The sequence below is a fragment of the Amphiprion ocellaris genome, chromosome 10 (genome assembly GCF_022539595.1).
Source record: "Amphiprion ocellaris isolate individual 3 ecotype Okinawa chromosome 10, ASM2253959v1, whole genome shotgun sequence".
Lineage (NCBI taxonomy): Eukaryota > Metazoa > Chordata > Actinopteri > Pomacentridae > Amphiprion > Amphiprion ocellaris.
Genome location: NC_072775.1, coordinates 7,706,765 through 7,731,967, shown reverse-complemented (window position 1 = coordinate 7,731,967; position 25,203 = coordinate 7,706,765). Strand labels below are relative to the sequence as shown.

Below are 25,203 nucleotides of genomic sequence, written 5' to 3'. Positions count from 1 at the left end.
ATTAGTGGGGTGCATCTGAGATATTGGTCACAGGTTTCTTGTAAGAGCCAATGAGATGGTCTGTGAGCTTTATGAGCGGTTCAGCTCTGCATGGCTGAAGGTTGGCGACCTCTAGTGCCCAAAGACAGACATCATTATCAGAGTTTCGTGTTTTCCAATTTTATTTGAAGCATCTCCTGATTACATTTCTGTCATATACAACAATTTCACTACCTTTTCAATCATTTTGTTCCTGATGACTTCTCATCATTGTTTTCTGTTTTAATTAATGCTTTTAAAAATGTGTCGTGGTTCTTTGGTCAAAAGCACCCAGTTCCAACTATGTAGTTTATTCAATTGAGCCATTTATTGAGTTAATCAGGCACTTTAAAATCAGACATTTTAAAGACAGGCTCTTTAACGATATGCACTTTATGACAGGCCATGCCTAGAAAGTACTTTTCTAAAATAGTAGCACTTTAGGGTAGGTTTAACCCAGTCAGTACTAATTGTCGTTGTCTTTGTTTTACTATATTGTTTTTTATACGTCTGTAACGCTGTATTTTTTATTTTTGTTTTTTTCTTTTATGTGTGGGACAACGAATGGAAATTAGCCCAGGGCTAAATCCAGCGTATTTACTGCAACCTTGTGTAAACTATTATGAGATTGTATGTTCAGTAATATGCACTGTCCTGTCCATATAAATAAAATAAATAATGTTTGTCGTGAGTCCTAATTTAAAGTGTCACATTCTATCACACGGGGTCATGGGGTCAAGACCCTAAATACCTGAAATGAGATTATGTTAAATGTAAGAAATACAATACATAAACTCATGATAAAAAGTTACATGAGTATCACATGAAATGTTTATGTTCTATTATACAATATAAGACTTAAAATAGTGTTTCATGCATATGATTTATTTGCAGTCAGAGCATGATCACGACATAGTGCAAGTAGGGAAAAGCCCGAATGTAACCAGCTGTTAGACTGCAGAGGAATAGTGTAAAAAGGAGAAGTATGCAAGAAGAAAGATTTAAGATGTGTTTGGCTGTAATAAATCTGGAATATATCTGAGTAATTTAGTTGCAGAAGACATCAGTATTGTTTTTTATAGGAAACAATAGCAAGCAGGTCAAGACTAGCCAGATTTGGCACTGCTGTAATCCATATATTGTTGCTTGAAATTATTGAAGATTAAATGGCATCAGAATCAAATTATGGTAAATTAGCATCTAGCTGGTAATGTGAATTGTAGCTGGAATAAAAGCTGCAGCTTGGATTAAAACAAAGTTTACAATTAGGCTCGACACAACTTGAAAATAAGCTTTACTTCCCTTTTTTCAGTCGACATTATTTACATAATTAATAAGGTTTTGTGAATAGATTAACCTTTTGCGCTGGCATTTATTTGCATCATTGTGATAATTGTTTATTCTTGGGCTCCAAGTTGGTTGTTTAGGCATAAAGTAAGCTGAAATAATAAAGTTTCAAAATTAGGTTTTGATTTTATACACTGAGATCAGGTCAAAATGTCACATGAATACCAAATCATGTCAGATCAGTACGGTAAATTTCAAATTAAACTTCCAGTGAACAACCAGTTGCTTCACAGAGAATGTCCAGCTTTTGCGCCCTCAGAATCCAGAGGAAGTTCCCCCGCTTTGCATGGCTGATTTATGAAGCGCTGATTTTAATCTCTAATATTTTCCATTTGTTTTCCTTCTCAGGTTCGATAGAACAAAGCTGCATAAGGACAAGAGCAATAAAGATGTAAACAGTAAGGAAAGGGCACATTTTTCTTCATATGAATTAAGGTAATTATAGTTAGAAAAAGCATACACTATCTGCACAGTCTCCCATCTGTTACCATTAAAGCTGCAGTCGGTGCATTAATATGACAGCATGGATTAATGTCTTGGTTTTATTTTTTCTGGAGTTCTTACTGGTTCATCATAAAACCATAAAAGCACGGTCGTGGAGTGAATATGAGAAAGAAGAGAGAGAGAGAGAGAGAGAGATGGTGGCCGTGAACCAGGGAAGCGTAAGTGACAACATGTGACAGCGCACCACTCTTTATCCATAGCAGCCCTGCAGAGATGAGCCTGCCTGCTCGCCAAAGCCTCCATCTGTCTGCGACCCTGCGAGGAGTATCCGCTATACACCACACTTATACTCTGTCCCATGCTGCTCTGCTTGCTCCACGCCAACGCCAGCTCTGCTGGTGGGAGCTATATTTACAAACAGCTGCCGTGGCACTGCGTAGGGTTCCACGGAAGGGAGGAGAAATATTGCTTCGGATAAGCAGATTAAAACTTGTCACACAAACAATGATTAAGGTAATGTTGGCACAATATCAGATTTTCACTATATGGCGAAAAGAATTCACAATAATAACATTAGCACAAAATCTATGTAAAATCTTTAAAAAAAAAAAAAAAACTTCTATCAGCAAAATATCAAATTTAACTTTGCTTATTGCGTGTTTTGTCTCTATTTTCATAAATGAATTGCTCTCAAAATACAAGTGTCGGGAGTTGGAGAAAGAATGTGGAAGCATAAATGTAATTTATGTTGTTTCTATGTTAAAGTGTCAACCAGAGCGTGACTGGTACTGGATAATTTCTGATATCATCACATGTATATAATTATTATTGCACTATATATTATTATCTCATTTTTAAATGTTTCTGTCAATGCTAGTATATTGCCACACCTTGTTCCTTCAAAGTGATAAACTGAGACAAATTTAGATGATTTTATTTTAGTTCTTTGTTCTCGATAGAAATTTCTTTGTAAATAAACATTTGTTGCAGGATACTAACAGGCATATAGAGGAGCATCAGTCATACAGCACACTACAGTTTGTTTGAAGCTAGACAAGATGCCATGTGGAGCACAGCAGTGTTTTAAGCATGTTGTATGAGAAAAAAAAGGCTTTCACATATTCTTAGCACAAAAGCCCACATTGCACATGGCTACTTTATAATTTGGTCACAATTAAAATATCTCTTATACAAACCCAACACGTATTGATACACAGAAACAGAGCGAATGAATTCCACAGACAAATCATGTTTACTTAATACATTTGCCTCTTCTTTTTTTTAGATGTTTCTTTTGGTCTCAGGTGAGAATTTTTTGTACAATCTTTACCTCATTTTCACACAAAAGCCTCCCTCTCATGTGCTGTGTAGAGCTACAGATTGAAGCCTTTCTTTTCACCCTCCACCTCCTCCTGTTTCTCTCACTCCTGTTCTATCCAATTCTTCACCTATCACCTTGGCGTCACCTGCCGCCTTCCTCACAAGGGGAAAACCAGAAACCCAGAGAAGGTGGAGTACTTCCAGCCTCCCATCAGATTGCCTCTCTCCAGTCTGAGGTAGGCCTTGTCCCCCTTCTCCATAATCACCAGGCCGGCATTGGTGGCAGCTTCTCTGGTCACGTCCTGGTCCCCAGCGAAAGCCGAAATCATCGGCCAGCCGTTCACCATCAGACTGACCTGGGTGACAACGAGAGACAACAATAGGATCAGATAGCGCATGTTGAGCCACTAGAATGACAGCAGAAATAGCTGAGGAAGTGTACCTGGATAGTTTGCCTATTGTAGGCCTTCACGACATGGAAGTTGAAGCTGTACACCCCTCTCCTAGGCGCCAGGAAGACGCTGCTCTCTTGGTCAAAATGAGTCCCAACGTTAACCAGAATCTGATTAGAAGGTGAGAGGGAAAGGAAAAGAAAGGAGACAGGAGAGAGGATGTGTGATACATACATGAAATTGTAATGAATATACAAGTGCCAATTCAGTTACTTCCAAACTACCAAGTCATATTTTTCCATTTCCAAAAAAGCCCAAAATATCCACAAGAAAGCAGCCTGTGTCTAATCCAACACCTCATCATTTTTCCTCACTGCCAGAACTTTAATCATGTGTGCATGTTTTGGTTTGAAGACTTCTGTCCACGAAATACTTGGAATACAACTGAAGGAAGCAGAAAAGAAGGGGAAAAAAGATGGTCTACATACTCACATTATCAAAGTAGATGATCATGGTGCGGTTGCTCATGTCCGTGGGCTCGTGGTTGGTCTGGCGGCTGGCGGAGAAGGCCACTCGGCCGGAGCCGGAGCGAACAGACATGCCCAGGGCGTTGCCGGCGGGCTCAGACGAGGGCGTGGAGTCACATACCACCAAACATTTCCCCTCCAGGATGATGGGCTCTGTGTCATTCTGGCCCCTGGACCCCAGCGGTCCCCACAACAGCAGCACAGCCAGCAGGAGCAGGAGGTCAGAGTGGACCAACGGGAGATGCATGACTGAATCTGTTTGGGTAAATATCTCTGATTGACTGTGCTATGGAGAAGTGTCACTTTGGACAACAGTTCAGCGTTTCTTGAGGCTGCAACTGTAAATGTCAACCTCTAACTGGCACCATCAGTAATGCAACAGAACTGGACATAGCTGTCAATCACAGCCTTTCTAGTTTTCTTCTTTGACCCCACGGATCCCAAATGTCTTCAGCGTCCTACGTGCCGAGTCAAGAGGGTCCAGAATGACAATCACCAAAAAGCAAAAAAAAAGCCTCTTGGTATTTCCAAGTTGATTTCTTCAGCAAAAACTAAGAAGGATGCTGAGCTATAGCTGGGGAGGAGAGAGAGTTAAGAGGATGAGCGATGAGATGCAGCGAAGAGAGGGGAGTTCAGACTAGAAGTGATGCAGGAAAGGACACAAAAAGTGCAAGGAGGAGAAGATAAAAAAAAAAAAAAAACATGAGGTAAGATTCTGGAGAGGTGACAGGGGAAGGATGTAGGACCCAGAAGGGAGTGAGAAAGAGAGAGGGAGTGGGGGAACAACTCCACTGAGTGACCATCTGTCTTTTACACAAACCCACCTCCCTAACAGCGCTGCTCAACACGCATTCCCTCACACAACACACACATCCTCCCTTTCACACTTGTGCTTTTGTTTCACACTTACACATACATAGAGAGTAGCGCTGCACGAAATGGCACTTTTTTTTTTACATCTTTTTAAATTTTCTCTGCCGGTTTCTGTTGTTTTATCCCTTGTTTTTTCCTTCAGGTGATGCAAATTAGACCTATATTGAAGTACAATCCATTTATCTTTCACCAAAATTAGCAACAGCACCTCTTTCTTAGCTTTAACAAAACTTATTTAATCACACAGACAAAAGCAACAGCTGATTGACAGGACAAGGATTCACATTATGGCAACATGATCTATTATTCATCATAAAACAGGTGCTCTGACATGATCTGACTGTGCGCCATGCAGGAAAATCACAGTACCATAAGTGAATAAAGAAAAGCATATTATCACCTGTTTCCATCTGAACAGTCTTGTATTCCATATCAAGTGGAAAACTGGTTCCTCCCAGAAGTAATCCCACTTTTTCTCTTCTATCACATTATCTCAGAGCTCGACAGTCGTGCTGATCGCAACCGAGTCCAAGCGCGCTCTGATCTCTCCCAGTGTCTTTTCTTTCTCTCTTTCTCAGCCACCCCCCTCCCTTTTCCGTCTGCTTCTTCCTCACCCTCTATGTTACATCCGCCCACTCACCTTTACAGTAAAATAAGGAAAAAGAACCGGGTATCTGAGCAGCTCTAAGGTATGCTCGTAGAATGAGCTGTTTCCCCTTTTTCTGTCATTTCCAGTTAAAGAGTGATTCGAGTTACAGGATCAAATGCTCCTTCTTGCTGCTTGTTCACCTTCATGTGAGAATATCTACACCTTCAGTCCTTTTTATAGCCAGGTAGCTCCTATTATAAGACATTGCAGCTGATATTTGGATTAACAGGCTATAAGCACCGGTTGATCTATAATGATATTGTGCTAATTTGACTTGTAACACTTGCTTCTTATTTGTCTTTTAACACTTACTGCCTACTGACTGGCAACAGTTTTGTTTTCTATCTATATGTTACTGTTTACTGTTATGCACTAAATTGCCAGGTCAAATTCCTTGCATGTGAAAACCTACTTGGCAGTAAAATCTTTCTGATTCTGATTTGAGCATATCAACACAAATATAACCCTCATGAAGGGACATTTAATGTCTACACAGATAATGCTGCAGCGTACAACATGTGAAATATCACTTAAATGGCAAATGATTCCAAATTGTGTCAACATACAGTGATAACATTACTTGACCCACTCAGACTTGTCAGTTTTTTCTTTTTTGTGAACTATTATGTGGTTTTGGAGAAGACGAAGCAGACAGAGAATGATGATGATAGCTGGACTGCCACCATGGCTACACATGGAAAGGGTAACAGCCACAATTCAGAAAGCAAAAGACTGGATTAGATGGAGAGAAATGATGGCCTACGCTGAATGACATGGCGACTGACTGATTGATTGATGTGGTTTTGGCAGTGTGCTTAGTATCGTTATCATGTCGGACAATTCCTCTGCCTGCCTCACTGTTGGGACTCTGCATTTACTGTGGTAGTTGAGGCCAGGTTCAGGCCAAACATGCTGGACCCCATCTGAGCCAAATACATTTATTGTAAACACCATTTGACCAAAGAAATGTGCTCCCAGTATCCATTCTTCTATTTGTGTCCTTTAGAAAAAGTTAAGGTTGCATTTTTGTTTTGAGCAGCAAGCACGGGATTTTGTCTTTGCTGCTGTCCATAAAGCTTGCTGTTCTGCAATGTCCTTAACTGTCACAGAAACTCTGATTTTCATTGATAACCCCTGTACCAAATTTGGAGCGTCATTTTAGAAGGTTGTCCTTGTGGCTTTGATTAGCACTACGGCCCATTTTCACTTCCTGATCACAGCTGTAAATGTGTTTTGACTGATTGTTTTCGTTGGTCATCAATCTATTTCTATCGTTTCCCATGTGAAGCCTCATTATGAGTTTTTTTCATGTGAAGCCATGATGTAGACATGCAGATGGACATCACCGAAGTCCAAAACTGAGAAAATTCTGGTGTTCAAAGGTCATTTTACAACCATGTTCATGCACTTAGACTGTTTATAAAAAGAAACACTCCACTGCTCATCTTGGACATAATCCAGTTTTTGAGAGGTGATGCAGTTTTGACATTTACGTGATATTGCACAGGGGTGTACTCACTTTTGTTGTATACTGTAGGTATTCACAAAATGTAACTGAGGTAGACTGTCAGAGATGCTTAACAAAGGATTGGATGAGCTGCTGTCCACGTTTGTCTCAACAATTATTTCTGGCATATATTTACAACATTTGTGTAAATGACTGTATCACCAGTCACCTGCACTTCTAATCGCTATGGAATAAAAACACAAGACAAACTCATTCCACTTAACTTTGAAAACAGCTTCTTCATCTGCTGTTCCATGTACATGCATCAAATGTTCCAAATAATTTCCCCCTGATCACAGTTTTGTTTCTTTTTTGACGAAGAAGTCAAGCTCCACCCAGGAAGGAAACAGTAGAGAAGCTCATGGCAAAGATTCCAACCAAACACCATTTCATCTTGGCATGGAATTGTCTAAGTCAGTTCAGCACAGTGGCCAGCACAGTTATCGTCTTGGTCGTCCTTTCCATCACCTCAGACTTTGATAATAGAGACGCGACTGTTGAGCTCAGCTTTGTAGAGTCCGAAGCCCAAGCAGAGCGGCTGGGTGAAGGTCGTGGAGAAGGTGTGGAGGTGGATCAGGTTGTTAGAAGGTCCAACCTCAGAGAAGGTGATGGTTCCTGCGCTGTAGTCCACCGCTACGGCGAGTCGGTTGCCGGTCATTTGGTACGTGAGGCGGGTTTTCCTGCGGTTGTGCCAGGCTGCCAGTTTTTTGTCGTGTTGCTGAGTCAAGCTCCACGACACCTGGAAGTTTGACAAAGGAGCTTCAATCAAGGAACATGTTCTCCTTTCAAGTGAAATAGAGAACTGAAACAACCAGTGATTAAATAACTGGCAAAAAGTTAATTTGGAGCAATTCCAACTATTGGTTCAGAGTTTGAATCATTTTTAAGTACGATAAATAAAACAGAAACCAAATGCTCTTGCTGCTTTGCTCTTTTCTCTGACAGTAAACAATTCAAGAAGTTGTAGGAAAACATGACACGTTACAAGCACAACAATCAAGAAAATGAATAATTATGTAAATAACGGGCAGATATTCAATAATATAAATAATTGGTAGTTGCAAGCACAGCTGAAATCTCAAGTGATTGATTAAGACATGTACTGGTGTCCTTCACCACTGTGTACTTAAAAGGCTCTTAAGAACACAAATTCACCAGTGTCTGACATTTTTCAGACACCAGGACAAATATGTGTCATCTATTAGAACTTGATTGAAAATACTGAGGTGCTTTAGTGCACAAGGACACAGGAGATTCTATTCTGAGCCTAAATTTAGTGTCTCCTCTGATTTAATGAGTAAAAATCTGAAGGAAAAATCAGCTAAAACTGCCTTTTTAGTTTCACTGAAGCCAATTTCGAGCAAACTCAGAGTGATGCCAGGAATAGGGTTGAGAGAAACATGGTCAAAACACTAGTACTACTAACATCGCTGGTATTAAATAGTCTCCCACTCATTTCATTAGTGTACAAAAAACAACACATTAATGCTGAAAACGTTAAATAAACCAGACAGCTTTGCGGCACATCTGCCTACCTTGTTGTTACCAAAGGCGTTGCCCTCTTTCCCCTTCCGTCCAATACTTCGATAGCAGATGCCGACGTCCCAGAATCCCTCAGTCTCCAGCTCCCAGTAATGAGTCCCAGAGGAGAAGGTCTGGACGGTGAGGACCTGAGGCCAGTGGTCGAAGCGTTCAGGATGAGCAGCGCAGGGCAGCCGGCTTTTAACTCGTGTAACTGAACGCAGGTCATCAGAGATGCTCAGTAGCGGATGAGCTGTGTTTGTGTCCAGAGTCAAAGGACTGCTTACTGTAGGAAGAGAGGGAAATAAAATTATATAGTGGCATACTTGAAGATTTCTGGTTACAATACCTGCAATACATGGTCGCTCTCATAAAAATAAGTACCAATAAAGCTTTTATTAGTTTTTATAAACTGAAAAAGATGTCCAGTTGACAACCACACATCACATAAACCATTCATAAACACAATCTTACACACAACAGACCAATAACATTGAAATCATACATTAAGTTATTTAAAAGATATTTTTTTTTAAAATGTCATATTATATGTTGAACTATTCAGAAATTGATGTAAATTAAAAGTTATGAGAGGAGAATCAATGAAAAGATTGATGGTATTCTCACAGTTCAACATTGAGCCAAGCTAGGAGACAGTTAGCTTCTGTTAGCATGAATTCTGGCATTAACAGTTAGCCTGCCAGCTAGCTAAAGCAGTGGAAAATTCTTCAGTTAACATAAACTTGTTAACACATTATGTCATGTTTGTTTTAATTTGCAGTGTTGGGCGAGACAACTGAAAAGTGTAGTGAGCATAAGTACTAATTTCTTTACATTAAATGAGGTTTCACAACACTAAAGCTACCTGTAGCATGCTAAGCTACACTGATTAGTAAAAGCAGTTTACTACATCAGATACTACTTTTAAAAATTTATTTATTTTGATTATTACAATCAGTAATCATGCGAATATAATGTAATATATTATATTGTAAGTTTGCTGCCTACAGACGTTGAAAAAAATGTAGTATGCTAGTGGTTAGCTGCTAGTTGCTAGCTGGTGTTCGCAGACTGCACTGAGGACTGGCTTTTTAGTTTTAATTAGTGAAACACAGTTAAAGTATTAATACTGCTACTGTGACACAACTGCCAAACATTGTAATATGTACAAAAACAAGCATTTCTTTCTTCTTTTCTTCAAGTAAAGTATTTTGTGTCAGGCAGTTTGGACAGTGCCAGACTAGCTGTTTTCTATTGTTTCCAGCCTTTATGCTAAGCTAACCAGCTGCTAATTGTAGAACACTAGTATTGCCACTGTAATCAACTTCAACCATAACTGCACTTGCCTGTAAATTATAACCTTTTCTTCTCTGAAAATGTATACAATTTGAACTGCAGACATACACAATAAATAGTGTTTAAAATATTTATGATCCAAAATAGAGACCTAGCAACTCTGTTTACCATTTAAAAATGCATGTATCAGTAAAACACCTAAAATAATTAAGCATTATTGATAAGGCAAGTTACATTTTAATAGAATTGGAACACTTGTATAAAAGCCGGTCATGTATGGCACCTTGTAGTCTATAAATATATTTTAGAAGTCAAGAAAAAATTAAACTTCATGTAAAATCAAGTAGTTGCTCTAAACATTGCTTCATTAATTCTGTGGGGTTTTTTTGTTCAGTTCACACCATCAGTTTTTACAGTAGCAGCCATTACTGTTGGTGGCTCAAATTAATAAATAAATAAATGAATAACGGATCAGATTTGACAGTATTTACATTATTTTTGAAAAAAACAAAACACTGCTGTTTGAATTTGGCCTCATTATCTTATTTCAGTGCATATTTAATGACTAAAATTTCAACGTGGCATCAGTCGTCTCATTTAACTCTTGACAAGAAAGCAAACATTTCCTCAAAATGTCAAAGGATTCCTTTAAAATATTGAGGAGGTGGGCAGGTATCACCTATAGCGAATATGTGCCACTCACAGAGCTCCCTCTTGAGTTCACTGAGGCAGCGCAGGGTGGCGTTGATGAACTCTCGATAGTTGTTCTCGATGTCCTCCAGGATGTGTTTTCTGTCCAGACTGATGGGATCAGGAGTGAAAACTGGACCATTCAGGTTCGCTAATAACCTGCAATACAAAAGCACAAAGCATAGCTCAGGATCATAGTCTAATTATCAGGAATAAAAATACAAACATTAGCAGTTTGTGCATTAATTATATGTGCCTCTTACTGTCTGTCACATAAAAACACTCCATAACATGCCAACATACACACACATCAACACAGGTCAGTACATGACCAAACACAGAACCACTGATTTGTTCTGGACTTACTTTGTGTCCTCTGATTGAAAGGCCTGAGGAAAGAAAAATCAAGGACAGCTGTGAAAAAAGTCTCACACAAAGATTTATTCACTGAAAGGATTGAATGTGAATCTGCTCAGGTGCTCTGTAAAAAAGAAACATTTTCAAAAAAGCTGTAAACTTTTGAACAGTTTACTGTTCACTGATTTTCCTTTTGTGTGTGTGTGTGTGTGTGTGTGTGTGTGTGTGTGTGTGTGTGTGTGTGTGTGTGTGTGTGTGTGTGTGTGTGTGTGTGTTAAGTTTCACAGAACATCAAGTAAAATCACAGACAGAAAACCTTCATTTACAAGTTGACCAGGCCAAAACTGTATCTAATGTCCGCTTCACAAATCAGCATTTTTACAAATGGTAATTCATGATTTATCTTTTAATGTTTGACTGTAAAATCTAATTATTTTCAATGTATTTAAATTAGCAAAAGATGTTGTGTTTTTAAATAGATATTTAGCATTTTTTGAAAGTAAAATTCTGTATATTAGTGACAGGAAATGGTCATTTAAAACTGTTTCTGCACATTTTCCCTGTTTTGAAACATTTCACATAATATCTAGTGAAATAACAAAAACTAAGTGTGAATTCACATGTTGACTGTTTAAAAAAACTGTACCAAATGTCCACATCAAAAATCTGTATTTTCATTTGTTCTCTTGCAGTGTCTTACCATAAAAGGACACTGTTTACTGTCTACAAAGTCAGCTAATAATGCCATTATTTTACAAATATTTGCTGTTTTTTCTGGCACCCTTGTTGCCAGATTTTCTTCAGTTTTTACAGATTTTGTTTTTACAGTGTGGATGAAAAAAAGCACAAAACCCACAAGCTTACTCCATCTGTGACTATTTTTCCATTAGATATAAGGTTTGACAACTTTACTAATAAAACTCGTGGCTTCCTGAACCCCTTTAAAGCACTAAAAAAATGGTGACAAGGGTTCTTTAAGGAAACACTGATAACATTTTACCTGAATAAAGCCTCTGACTGCATCTAAAACACAGTACATTCCTAAAACACATTCCTGAAAATACATTGTGTACTACTATAGCGTGAGCATAAAATCCAATGATTTGTCAGCTTATTCATTGTACACATTCTCACCAGTGAGACGCCATTTAAAAACCTTATTTTTGCAGGTTTTACTGCTTGTCATCATGCCGCTGCCATATGATCCACATCATACAAAACAGCGAACATCACTGAAAATAGCACCGACGTCACTTCATCACCAAAAGCCAAATCCATGTTTGAAGAATGGCAAGATTAAGATTGTAAAATGCGAGGAAAGCATATGGATCACAGCTATATTTCCTTTTCTGTAAGCTGATTAAAGCGGCTTGCGACAGTTTAAATATTCCTTATTGCCTCCAGCAATGTGATAAACTGATTCAACTGTCTTACTTTCTGCTAAATGAGGTGACAGAAGAAAGATGACAGAGAAAAAACAAAAAAAGCCTTTTTGTCTGTTTAGCGAGTATAATGTTAGCCATCAAGTTCTGCACGTTAGTGTGGTAACATATGCTAATTACAAGATTTTAATGGTATTTAATCATAAACCAAAGAACTGGACTAATGTTTTTTTGGAGGTTTTTTTGAGTTTATGAGGAACAGCTAGAGACACTGCAGTGGAGATTGACATATTTTTTAAAAGGGTTTATTGGAGCTTTATTTTATCATAACTGTGAGCAGAAAGCGAGAAGACCATGAACTCCATGGACTTGCGGTTCAGAGCGTTTCCACCCAAACACTCAGCTACTGGCAACCACACAAATTGACATCTGAACCTCAAAGCTACAGTGGTGCTCGGAGGACAAATTCAGCTTTGACCCAATGATGGCGCTAAATGAAACGTTAAGGGATCACCAAAATGGTTCTACTGAATCCATTTTACCCTGAGGATCATGAATATCTGTACCATACTTTACAGCATCCATCTAATCAACAGATCTCACCCGGAACCATAAATATTGACTCATTGTTGGTAATAGAAGAAAAATCAGAGAATCACTGTGCGGATTATCCTCCAGGAAGCATAAATATCTGTGCTAAAGTTGCAAAAGATGTAAAGATATCTCTCAGGATGGTTGAAAACCACGCACAACATGAATATCTGGGGAAAAAAATGGCAATTTAACAAAACAGAAAATCTGTAATTAAACAGTACAAAAATTATGGATGATTTTTCAGTCTTTAACATGCTTTTTTTCTTTCAAATAACCGTAATTATGTGAAAAAAAATCCTTTTTCCTGATTTGAATTAATTATTTTAATTATTTATAAACATGTAAAGTAAATTTTATTTCTGTGATTTTACTAGATGTTAAACATGATTTGACAAAACTGGTAAAATCTGTAACTTAACACGTTGTATAAATTATGTATGATTTTTCAATCCTTAATATACATAATTGTTCTTTTTAATAATGGCATATATCTGTTAAAAAAAACTGTGTAATTTTACTAACACATTGTTAACCTCTTAAGACCCGAACTTTGGTTGGACTTGCATTTTAGATTTCTTCTAGTTATTTGGGATAAGGAGTAACCGATAAATATAATAATCGGACAATTTATAATATTCATAATTATATTTATTATATCTATATTATATTAATAATATATTTATATTGTTATTATTTTTGTTGTTATTATTTATATTGTTATAATAGCTTGTATTATCTTTATTATTATCATTATCATGAACAATGCGCTCTTTTTGAAAAAAAAAAACATGTCCACATATATGGACACCAGGTCCTTGGAGGTAAAGGAATGACTTTCCATTTGATAAGACACAGATTTTTAATGTTGACGGTTTTTACAGTTTTGGCATCTTTTTTTTGTTTTTTACCATTAACATGTAAACTATTCCCTTTTTCTGTGATTTTATGAGATGCTAGTTATATTTTAAATTAAAATGGCAAATCAGTAACATACCAATAAATAGTTTAAAAAAATACCGGTATAAACAGTTTCAGTCCAGACTACAGCAACATTTTAGCTGAAACTGCTTCACTAACAGAGCTGAGCTGGTGCACATATTCTGCTAAACTCAACTGGAGCCCAATTACTTCAACAGTTAATTTTCCCATCTGAGAGTGTTGTACCGTCATTATTAACAGCTGCAGCCTCACATCTGTATTAATCTGTTTCCATCCATTTCTAGTGTCTGTTCAGCTCCTCGTCTCACCCAGATGAGCAGGAAGGGGTCCGTCTCTGCCAGCAGAGAGGACAGGTAGTGTTGGATGCTCAGCGTCTGGCTCATGTCGTCCTTCACTTTGCAGCAGTCTTCGTGGACTCGCTCTATGACCTGCTGCCTCTCCTTCTTGGTGACTTCCCTCAGAGCCGTCACCAGCCTCTTCACATGGACCTGCAGGTCTGAACCCAGTCGCTCCACCTGAGCGTCGTCCTGCTTCAGAGAGTCCTGGAAGCAGCAATGAGAGGATTGTTATGGAAATATAATCAAACTAAATGATCTATTTGAACTAAATCTTTGCTGGAATGATGCGAATTTGAGCATTATCCATGAGAAGGATTTTAGTTTTGGATCTTTTGTGACCCAGTGTAGGTGTGGACAGGTTCTACTGAGAGAGTCATAATGGTGAGTTTTCACTCACAGCCATGGTGGAATCAACATTCTCATAGTCTTTGAGAATTTGCTCTCCGTCTTTCAGCTTCTCCTCTGCTTTGATGAGCAGCGTCTGAAGAATAACCTGTGAAATCACACATTCAGTACTCCAGCAGCCGCATACTGTCACATGAAAGCAGACATTCACTACACATCCATGCAGCTGACCTTCAGATCCTCCTCCACGTGTCTCAGAGCCTTCACTTTGTGCTGAGCGTGGCTTCCCTCCAGCAGACAGTCTCCACAGATGTAGGCTCTCTCGTCGGCACAGTAGTAGCGGAATATTTCTGCGTGCGTCGGGCATCTTCTTTGGGAAATGTCCCCCAGAGGATCCACCAACAGGTGGGTGCTGAACGCCGGTCTCTCCAGATGAGGCTGGAGGTGTTGGGCGCACAGAGACACCTCACACCTCAGGCAGGTTTTCACCGCCAACGCTGGCTCCTCTGCCTCAGGAGGGCAGCAGTCACAGAGAACCTCCCCTCGCTCCTCCTGACACTGGGGGCAGGTGAAGCGACCTTTTCCTTCCTCCTGGCCGCTCCAGGCCTCGCGGATGCAGGCGGGACAGAAGCTGTGTCCGCAGGGCAGAGGATGGGCGTGGCTGAAGCTGTCTCTGCACACAGAGCAGGTCATCTCCTCGTCCAGCGACGCCATGGAAGGCAGATAGACGGTCTATGATGTGTGGGGCTGTTTTTGTGCACTGTAACAGAAAAAATCCAATAAAAAAGCTGAAAGTATGGCAGCAAGGGGCCAGAAAAAATAGGTTGAGTAATAATAGAATACAGTAATTTTCCTGCAAAAATAATAGCAAATATATGTAAAATTATTAAATTTCTGGTAAAACAGTATATACTTAGTCACCCACAAATTACTATTCAGTATCTTTATGTAAATTGATTTTCTGTCATTTTACTACATAAAATTTGACAATTTGACATTTCTGTGATTTTACCAGATACTGTCTGTATTTGAACAAAATAGGAAAATATTTGAACTAAGAGTAATTTGTTTGTAAAGGAAATACAGTTAAAGACTGTAAATTTTTGTTCAAAATGCTACTGTACAATCCATACAAGAGAGAGAAATTAAAGACATAAATTTAGCTGCATGCACATAGAAAACCTCATTACAAAACCCACAAATGATCATAACTGCAGCCAGCTGTTTGGGTTTGGGTCGATGCAGCACCAAATGATCGCTGACATTAGCTACATGTTGGTGTTACATGTAAGAAATACTAATGATCTGACGAGACACAGCGAGCGCTGAGCTGCGGACAAGTAGGAAGTCCTTGTTTAACTCCAACTGTGACCAGTAATCCTGTCTACTCAGATTTTGCCTTCTGTGCTCTATGAATAGAATGCTTAACACACTACTCTGACTGCAGGAAAAGGGACAGAAAGCGGAGAAAAATAACAGAAACATCCCATGATTTAACGTCAGCCATCATATCAGCACCAATAAAAGTCCCTAGAAATAATATCAAGTTCAATCAAAACCTCTTTGACATGTAAACTGACCTTTATTTCTCCTCTTATCATCAGCCAGACCATCAAATTTAACCATGTAGTTCAACAAATAGAGGGAAATAAACACATTATATGGTGAGTAAAGAAAACTATGTCTCTTTTATCAAAGTAAGTGTAACATGGACCACGGAGGAGCTTTAACTGGACTCAAGCTGTTGCAGCAGAGGGATCAGGAGATCATCCTTCACAGCCTGACAGCCTGATTCCTTTACATGTGTTCTTTTTTTATGTTAAACCACCAGCTCACGTAATCCAGACTCAACTCTTTAACATTTAAAAACATGAACAGAGAACAGTGGGTTCGTTACCTGTTGCTGTCCTGGTGTCTGCAGGTTGCAGCCATCGGTGGGTGTGCGTGTCGTGTGCAGTCAGTATGTTGATCAGAGGATAATCCCAACAGATTCACAGCAGTCAGAGAGATCAGCTGACCCTCAGGTGGGAGGGGGCAAATTATCAGGTAGCTCCGAGGTCAATACAAGTTGGTTCTTACAGGGTCTGTCTTGTTCATTTTATTCATTTCTATCGAATTCTGTTCAAACACCAGTTAACCCTCGTGTCGTCCTGCGGGTCGAAATTGACCCGTTTGAAAGTTTGAAAATTTGGGAAAAAAATATTTCCACAATGAAACTTCTGATGTCCACATTTTCAACATTTTTGAGAAATTTTTGAACATTTTTTGATGGAAAAATAAAATGTTAAAAAAAAATTTCTTAAGAACATTCGCAAAAAATCAACCAAAATCCAGCGAATTCCGCTGGAAGGGTTACAACACTATGAGATTAGCTAATTATGGACTGGTTCAGTATAGCAGTTGTCCTATTTAATACAGAGCTATTTTTCAGGAATCCAGACTCAGTGGAAATCCATTGCTGTATTGTGCCTTAATTTGGATTCATAATTCTATTTAGTTTTATTTATTTATTCATATGTATGGGGTCCATGCTTTTGTCCTAATGACCTCTATGGGTTACACCAGGCCACCCACACTGCATTAACAGCCACATTAAAACACCTACTTATTATTGTGTAGGTCCCCCCTTGTGCCACTAAAGCAGATCTCTGGTGGTTTCTTGTAGGGTCTCACACTGGATTGTTGGCAGCAGATTCTTTTGTTCCTGGGGTCTGTGGGGGTCTACGTGGATCTGGCTTAATCCAGCACATCGTTCAAAAGCTTGATGGTAGTCAGTGCCTTGAGCTATTTGTCGTGTTCTTTTAGCCTTTCCTGAGCAGCTTTGGCAGGACGCCTTATCCTACTGGGGGAAGCCGCTGCCGTGGGGGGCGGTAAACTTTTAAGGAATTATTGGAATTTTCTTCCTGAAGGTTTTGCAAATTTTCTGAAATTTGTGGAATTTTTTTGCTGAATTTTTGGATTTTTTTCAGACAAGGAAACAATATTTTTTACTGCCCATAAATGAAGACAACAGGAGGGTTAATGCTGTGGTTGATCAGTGTATGTTACATGGAGTGCCACCTACAGCTGGTGTACACGATCAGCCACAACATTATGACCACTGACAGGTGAAGTGATCGATCATCTTGTTCTAAAGCAACGTTCTGCTGGGAAACCTTGAGTCCTGACATTCATGTGGATGTTTGACATGTACCACCCACCTAAATACTGCAGGTCAAGCAACCTCCCCATGTCAACAGCAGCTCTTGATGCCAGTTTCCACCCTCAGCAGGACAATGCCCCCTGACACACCACAAAAACTGCTCAGGAGTGGCCTGGGGAACATGACAGAGCTAAGCTGTTCATCCGGCTTCCACACTCCTCAGATCCAAATCTTATTGAGCGTCTGGGGATGTACCAGGATAAGCCTGATCTAGGTAGGTTCCACCCTGGAACCCACAGGACCCACAGAATTCACTAGTGCCAGAGGACATCCCCAGAGGTCCTGTGTCCATGCCCCACTGGGTCAAAGGAGTTTTAGCAGCATAAAGGAGACCAACACAATATTAGGCAGGTGGTCATAATGTTATACATGATCAATGTAATTCACATTGATTATGTGTTTGTCCAACTCTGATGAGGACCTACAGTTGCTACAGGCTGAGCCGTTTGTTTGCCTGTGCTCAGAGAACACACTTTGTAGTGTCCTTTTATTGTGACTTAGTGACCTTTTATTGGGACCTAGTGACCTACGTTTTAATGTATGTTTCACTGTTATGTTTTCTTTGTGTACTTTTTGCAATGTGCGTTTATTGTGACTTATTGTCCTATGTATCACCGTTATGACTTTTTTTCTTTTTGCCTAGGGACTGAAGATGTAAATTAGCACTGTTGCTATAATCCGACATATTTACATCTATTGCTGTATAAATAGGCGTTCATTAATGTGCACTATCCCTACCAAATAAATAAATAAATAAACTACTACCATCTTTTCAGCAGAAGGTAGATTCCCTTGGTTTTTGCTGTGGTTGTCTGTACTATATAATATCAAGCAACATCTCCTAGATCTTTATTTCTTCATACTTGTACCTGCCTCACCACCTGTTAGATCAGCCATCAGAACAATGCTTCTTTTGTCCTTCTGTCTGTTATTTTTACCTATGTACATGTACACCTGCAGCTGCACATGAGCTCTGCTTTACTTTATGTGGGATTTAAATGAGTGTAAATTTCCTGATCACTGAACTTCAGGTAGAAGTTCAACAGATGTTTACACCCACACCCAGAGAGCAGGTGTGGGCGGAAACATCTGCAGAGCTTCTAAGTTCAAATATTAAAGGTGAATCCGACAGCATAAGCAATCAGATGCTACAAGTGGAAATATGGAATTCGGAACTTATCCAGCAATTGAAACTATTGAAAATGTTTTTTTATCAGATCCCGAATTTACATTCTGAATTGTCATCTGGTTCTCCAGAATGCACAAAATTAAGTGTTTGTTGCTCAATATTTCCTGGAGGAGAACCCTCAGTATTCAAATGAAGCCTGCGTCCATGCCTTTGAGACTGAGAGGAATGTCAGTAGTTGCAGACAAACTGGAATTTTGACCTGATGATGGTTAATGAGTCACAACAGTGATTATAGTTCATCTTGAGGGGAACATGAATGTGTGTTTAAACTTTTGCAGCGATCCATCCAACAGACTGAACCACACAGCTCTGCTAAAATTCATCACACGGTCATTTAGGCCTCATCAGCTGCAGCTTCTGCCCACACATTTTTGGTCTATAGTTTAACTATGTTGTATTGTTTCCCACTGTAATGCCTCAGCAGCACGGAGTTGATGTTTTTAGTTTTATCCCAAAGTGACAACAAACGGTGCAATTATTTAGAAGAAAAAGTTTTCATTAACTGAGAAATCAGACTTGCTTAGACATTCAAATCATCATCTCAGAATACAGGGAACTGACTGTGAGACAGGAAACAGCAGAGCTTAAAACCTAAACATGACACTGTAGGAAAAGCAGTGAGACATGAGGAGGTAGCAGGCAGATGGAGGGTGACCCTGGCGAAGACATCTGGATGGTCACTGATGTGACCATGAAGCTAATGAAGGTGGCACTGATCCAGACTGTGTCCCTCTGAGCTCCTGGGGTTTGTTTCACTGAAGTGATTTAAGAGCAAAGCTTACATGCAGACCACAAATGGTGCCAACATTCAGCTGAACAAATGGTTGTCATCCACAAATTACCGACATGTATATGAGCTATACGGTCTTCTTCTGTGTTCTTGAAGGCTCACCAGTCTGTTTTTGTCTGTTGAGTCAGAAGTGTCTCAATGAACACAAGAGAAGATCATCTCATGCTGCAAGTTGCAGATTGCATTTAGCAAGTTTCAGAAAGCAGGCCCAATTAACTTCTTGCTGGTCCTTGACTCAGACAGCAAACCAGGAGAGAAGACCATGAAGAGAGAAAAGGAACACCTGGAGGTTTAGGGAATGTGAATCTGTTGATGATGAGGACACTCGTCCTTCCAGTTCTGTTCTGCATCACTTGCTAACCTGCTTGACCTTGTTTGACATATTATCACAGCAGGAACACTTTATCTCCACTCTTAACTTAGCACAAAACTAAACAAGGAAAGCACTCACAGAGCACGGTACTCCACCAAGGCTGCTCAGTCGTTGCATCATTTTTAGTGGCTAAAAATCTTGAAAAAAAATTGTGGAAGAAATCACGGCACTGTAGAATGTGTCCATTTAATATAGATGTACCTACAAACAAAATGATCTTGCACTGAGCACAGGTGTGCGTTATGCATGTGTACGCTATGTACGGATACTGAATCATGTAACTTAAATATGTAGCGAGTGGCAGAAATTGATGGGACTTCGAAACACCCCCACAATTTGATCAGTTGTTCCTTGTATCATTTCCAACGGATGAGTCCCGATAAGTCCGCAGTTTTGGATTTGCAGTAGGATCACAATCATGTGATCGTCAGCAGGCAGCTGACATAGTTTCAGCAGTACAAGTGTTCACTTGTCGTCATAGTTACAGTGACACTGCGCCACTATCTCACAATGATACAGAAATCTTTAACAAATCCGTGGATCCAAACTATAAGCCGCATCCCTGCCAAAATCTGATCACTTGGTCCTTGTGTCATTTCTGACCTTCCTTGAAAATGTCATGCAAATCTGTTAGTCCGTTGCTGAGTAATGTTGCTAACAGACAGACAAACCAACGCTGATCGTACATAACTCTGCCGAGACTCCATCTCCTTGGCTGAGTAATAAAGATTTAATTTCCGATGGTAACACTGATCAGCCACAAGATTAAAGCCATCTGCCTGATACTGTGTCGGTCCTCCTCGCTCGTGCTGCCAAAATCTCTGACCCGTCAAGGCCTGGACACAACAAGACCTCTAAAGGTGTCTCGTGGCACCAGGCACTAAGACATTAATAGTAGATCCTCTGAGCTCTGGAATTTCACACAGATGCTCAATCAGACTGAGATCTGGGAAATTTGGAGGTCTAATCAACATCTTGATCTCTTTGTCTTCTTCCTCAAAACATTCCTGAATGTTTGCAGTGCAGCAGGACACATGATCCTGCTGAAAGAGGCCATCAGAGAGCATTGCTGCCTTGAAGAGGTGTATGTGGTCTGCAGCAATGTGTAAGTATGTGTCAAAGTAACATTCACATGCATACAGGATCCAATATTTCCCAACAGAAGATTACAGAAAACATCACACTGCTTCTGCTACCTTAATTTCTTAGTGCATCTCATAGTACATCCTGCTGTCATCTTGAAGCACATGCAGCACATGCAGCAAAAGAAAACATGATTCATGAGAGCAGGCCACCTTCTTTCATTGCTAAGTGATCCAGTTCTGACCATCAGGTCTCCATTGTAGGTGCTTTCAGATGTGGATAAGGGGAATCATGGACTCTGACTGATCTGCAGCTAAACGTCCTGTATGCTGAAAGCTGCAATAGACTCTGTGTGTTCTGACACCTTTCTATCAAGGCCATCACTAAGATTTTTAGCAGTTTGTGCTGCAGCAGCTCTTCTGTGGGATTGAACCACACGGGGCAGCCTCGGGTCCCCACATTCATCAATAAACCCTGTGTATCAATGGTTGTAATCCTTGGACCATTTGTGATGGGAACTAACCACTGTATACTAGAAACATCCCATAACACCAGCTGTTTTGGACCCAGTTATCTGGCCATTACTACTTGTCAAAGTTGGTCCGATCCATTTGTCCTGCTTCTGCCATGAAAAGGTTGAAAAGTCTGAGAAACATTCAACTGTATCTGAATGACATCATGATAAATACTCAGGGGAGACAGAGGTGACAGAACTGCTGTAACACAGATGGAAAGGTGAGCAATCCAATTAAAGAAACTCATCTTCTTCTGACACATAGTCTTAACAGTTTCTAAGTTTACAATGTGGGTGTTTAGCAGGTGTTGTATCACTTAAAACTGAAGGATGGCACAAATGAACATAAGTTTTGAACAGATGTTGCAAAAATGTTCTCAGCATTTTAATTTAGCACTTTTGTGATACAAACATCATGGGTGTTGCACTGGACTGGACTGGATGATGTTCCCTGTTCCTCTGCTTGGCCTGCTGCGTTCTCTTGGATCTACTCAGGAAAGATAACACAAATCAGATCTGTGACTTCCCACGGATCCGAATCACAGCTTTCTTTATCAGGAGCACATTTTTTAATATCCCTTTCTAGCAACAAACCAGAGCCCGGCTATCTCATGGTGGCTTGTCTGGTCAAAGAGGGCTTTTGTGAATCATTTACAAAAACAAAAAAAGCACTAAGAAAGCACCATCAAAATAAGATTATTCTATCACACACTTTGAAGAATCACAATGCGTCTTTTACTTCCACGTACATAACAATGTGAACGTAACAGAAAGTATAATATTACTATACTGGCAACAGCTACATTTTAAAAACTAATTAAATGCAATAACTGAATCTTAGAACTGACTGCATTGAGTAGTGTGTAACAGAAGTGCTGGTGATGAAATTACACAATCTCAGGCATATAACTGCCGTGAGTGAAGCCTTGGTATCCACTGAGCAAATGGGTTTTAGTTACAGTATGGCTGGGTCAATATATAATTGAGGGACTTTTGAAGTCCATGGAATATATGTTGCATACATTTTTATTACAAATAAAAAAATGAGTTTTCTAATGTTCATTATGATCATGTCTTTACAAATTCCATGTATATTTATTATGGAAACAATCACTTATTAATAAAAAATGACTGGATATCACTAAAAATGTCAACTAAATAATATACCTTCTTTACAGTATCACCTGTAGGAGTGTGATAAAACAAAGATACTGCAAAGTTATCCATACTTCTCGCTTGGCACTTGGACACTTTCACTGGACTATGAATGTCTTTCTGATCCAGGTCACATTCTCCTTGTTACTCTTTACCGTCATCTGCTCCTGAATCATTTCACAGCCACATGGACATCTGCTAAAAAGAATACAGACGTGAAATAACAAACACGAGGAGGGTTTTGGGGAGTATGGCTGTCAGAACATATGTAGTTTCTGTTGCTTCCAGACTCTCTTCTGCTCTCTCAAAAGCGACAATTCCTCAGACTCTGTGAGGAATATTCCAGGTGTCTGACCAGTACTGTAATCTATATTAGCCCTCTGATGGACTGTAAACCCCTTTTATAAAGCTCAGAGACTTTCAGAACAAGGTACCAGACACTTCCTGTGCAGAGTGCAGAGATAGCTTTATAATTAAGTCGATAAGTGGTTTAAAAAGGGAAGTGTGCCTAAAAGTGAGTTTTTCCATCACACCCCTTGCACTGGATCATCACCTGGCTGTCACGTTGTTCTAAATTACTTCACAAACCAGAAGTGTCTGTGATCTCACCAAGTAGGAAAAATTAAGTCAGGTAGAGAAAGCACAGAGGAAAGCCCCTCCACTCCACTTCGAACATAACAATAACGCTGCCTGCATTTTTTTAGGGGAACTGAAACCTTCAGGGTCTACCCCGGGGCAGGGGAGCTGACTAATACCTGAATCTAATAATGGCTGTTATGCAAAGGAAATCTCCAGCAAAGCAAAGAAGTAACGAACGCGATGCCTATTTGAACATAATTTGTGAATTAGAATATAAATATCTTTGCTGAACATATTTTTTTTCTGATTTTTTCTGTATCTTTTCTCAGATTCTTTTAAACACGTGTATTATCTGCCCTTGAGGTCCATGTAAAATGATTTGTCAAAACTTTTGCAACATCTAAATATAAGGCACTGAGGTTCATGCCTCTAATTTTTGGCTTTGAGAGACACCTAGTGGCTTTACTGGTGTAGGACTCAAAGCACCACACCTGTTGGCCACAACATGTCAGGAAACACGCCTGAGGAAAGATGAGGGATGCAGTGTCATGATGGAAAAAGAATGCCTTAAAGTTGGGAAAATGCCCAAGAAAGTTTTGATTCTTTAACCAGACTGCCTGTTCTTTCACAGCAACATCAATAACTGACAGGATAAGTGGTGTGTTGCAATAAAGTCATAGGAAGAAGCCTTTTGTTTTATCTTTGGTTGACCCAACAATTCACTTTTTGTCAGTGTTCAAGCATTTACATACTACTGAGGGACCTATCTGCAACCATTTATTCTTATTATCACTACAAATGTTAAGAAGAATAACTGTTAGTAAAACTGTGCTTTAAAAAATAATGCTTAGCCTCAACACAAAAAGTTAACCCAATAGTTTGCATCAATATTTTTGAGTTAAAACAACTTCTCATTAAATTATGTTCAACCAACAAACTACACTGAGTTAGAGTCAATTATCTGAAATCTTCCAGGCATGTTAGTTTAGAGGAGAGGATTTGAAATTTTGAAGCCAATTTCATTAAGTGACATCAACTTGAATGATAGTTTTCAATCAACGCGGAAATTTGAGCTTAAATTACACACAATATTAAGTTGATGCAATTACCAGCATTGTCATTTGTACCTTTAAAGGTTTATCTTGATCAGTAAATTACATTTGTAATTTTGAAGCATGCATTCATTCAAGAGCTGGAAATCAGTCCCTTAAATTACTTTTTAGAGTATAGCTAGACCCATTATTAGCTTCATTTATTTCTATTTATTGTCACTCTGTTTCCAAATGATCAAAATATGATGGCGGGGAGGTTACCGTCCAGCTCAGTTTGGCTTCTTGATAATTTATAACAAGTTAAGGATGCATCCCGAGAATTATGAGTTAAAGATGTGTGGGAAAAAAATATAAAGTGCATACTATATACAGTTTTAAAAACATCTCATATAATTGAGATGTATTTGTCAAAATTTGTGATTTTGATGATGATGATGTGTTCCATTTCTGTCAGACTAATGGAGGTGTGCGTGTCCGGGGCCTGCTCTCCTATGTGACATGCACACTGAGAGCCAACGTGGAGGTAACCGTGGTCACTGTTTCCCAGAGGACCGTCTGGCGGCGTAGGGCCATTAATTATAAGAGACAGGCAGACAGACAGATAACCAGCTAACCAGACAGACGGACGGACAGACAGACAGACAGTACCGCAGCGAGCGCAGACAGGCCGGACAGGAGCAGGCCCCGACAAATACAAAGAGCGAGGAGGAAGAGCAGCACGTACAGC

At 39.5% G+C, this 25,203-nt stretch overlaps 1 protein-coding gene across 4 annotated transcripts; it reads right to left on the bottom strand.

Moving 5' to 3' along the window:
- Window positions 1–2,727: 2,727 nt before the first annotated feature.
- On the bottom strand, window positions 2,728–25,000 carry trim110 (tripartite motif containing 110). Of its 4 annotated transcripts, none has more exons than XM_055014401.1 (9): window positions 16,437–25,000; window positions 14,771–15,299; window positions 14,592–14,687; window positions 14,165–14,398; window positions 10,951–10,973; window positions 10,574–10,743; window positions 8,613–8,884; window positions 5,322–7,816; window positions 4,465–4,622 (listed from the first exon to the last, which is right to left on the bottom strand). In XM_055014401.1, exons 2-8 carry the CDS (start codon window positions 15,251–15,253, stop codon window positions 7,547–7,549), a joined length of 1,548 nt encoding a protein of 515 aa, XP_054870376.1. In that variant the 5' UTR covers window positions 15,254–15,299; window positions 16,437–25,000; the 3' UTR covers window positions 4,465–4,622; window positions 5,322–7,546. The 4 variants fall into 4 exon arrangements, with proteins under 4 accessions (XP_023140310.1, XP_023140312.1, XP_054870376.1 ...); XM_055014402.1 differs by having other exon boundaries at window positions 10,598–10,743; XM_023284542.3 differs by lacking the exons at window positions 4,465–4,622; window positions 8,613–8,884; window positions 10,574–10,743; ... (3 more) ...; window positions 14,771–15,299; window positions 16,437–25,000 and adding exons at window positions 2,728–3,485; window positions 3,572–3,691; window positions 4,014–4,303 and having other exon boundaries at window positions 5,322–7,525.
- Between the last annotated feature and the right edge of the window lie 203 nt (window positions 25,001–25,203).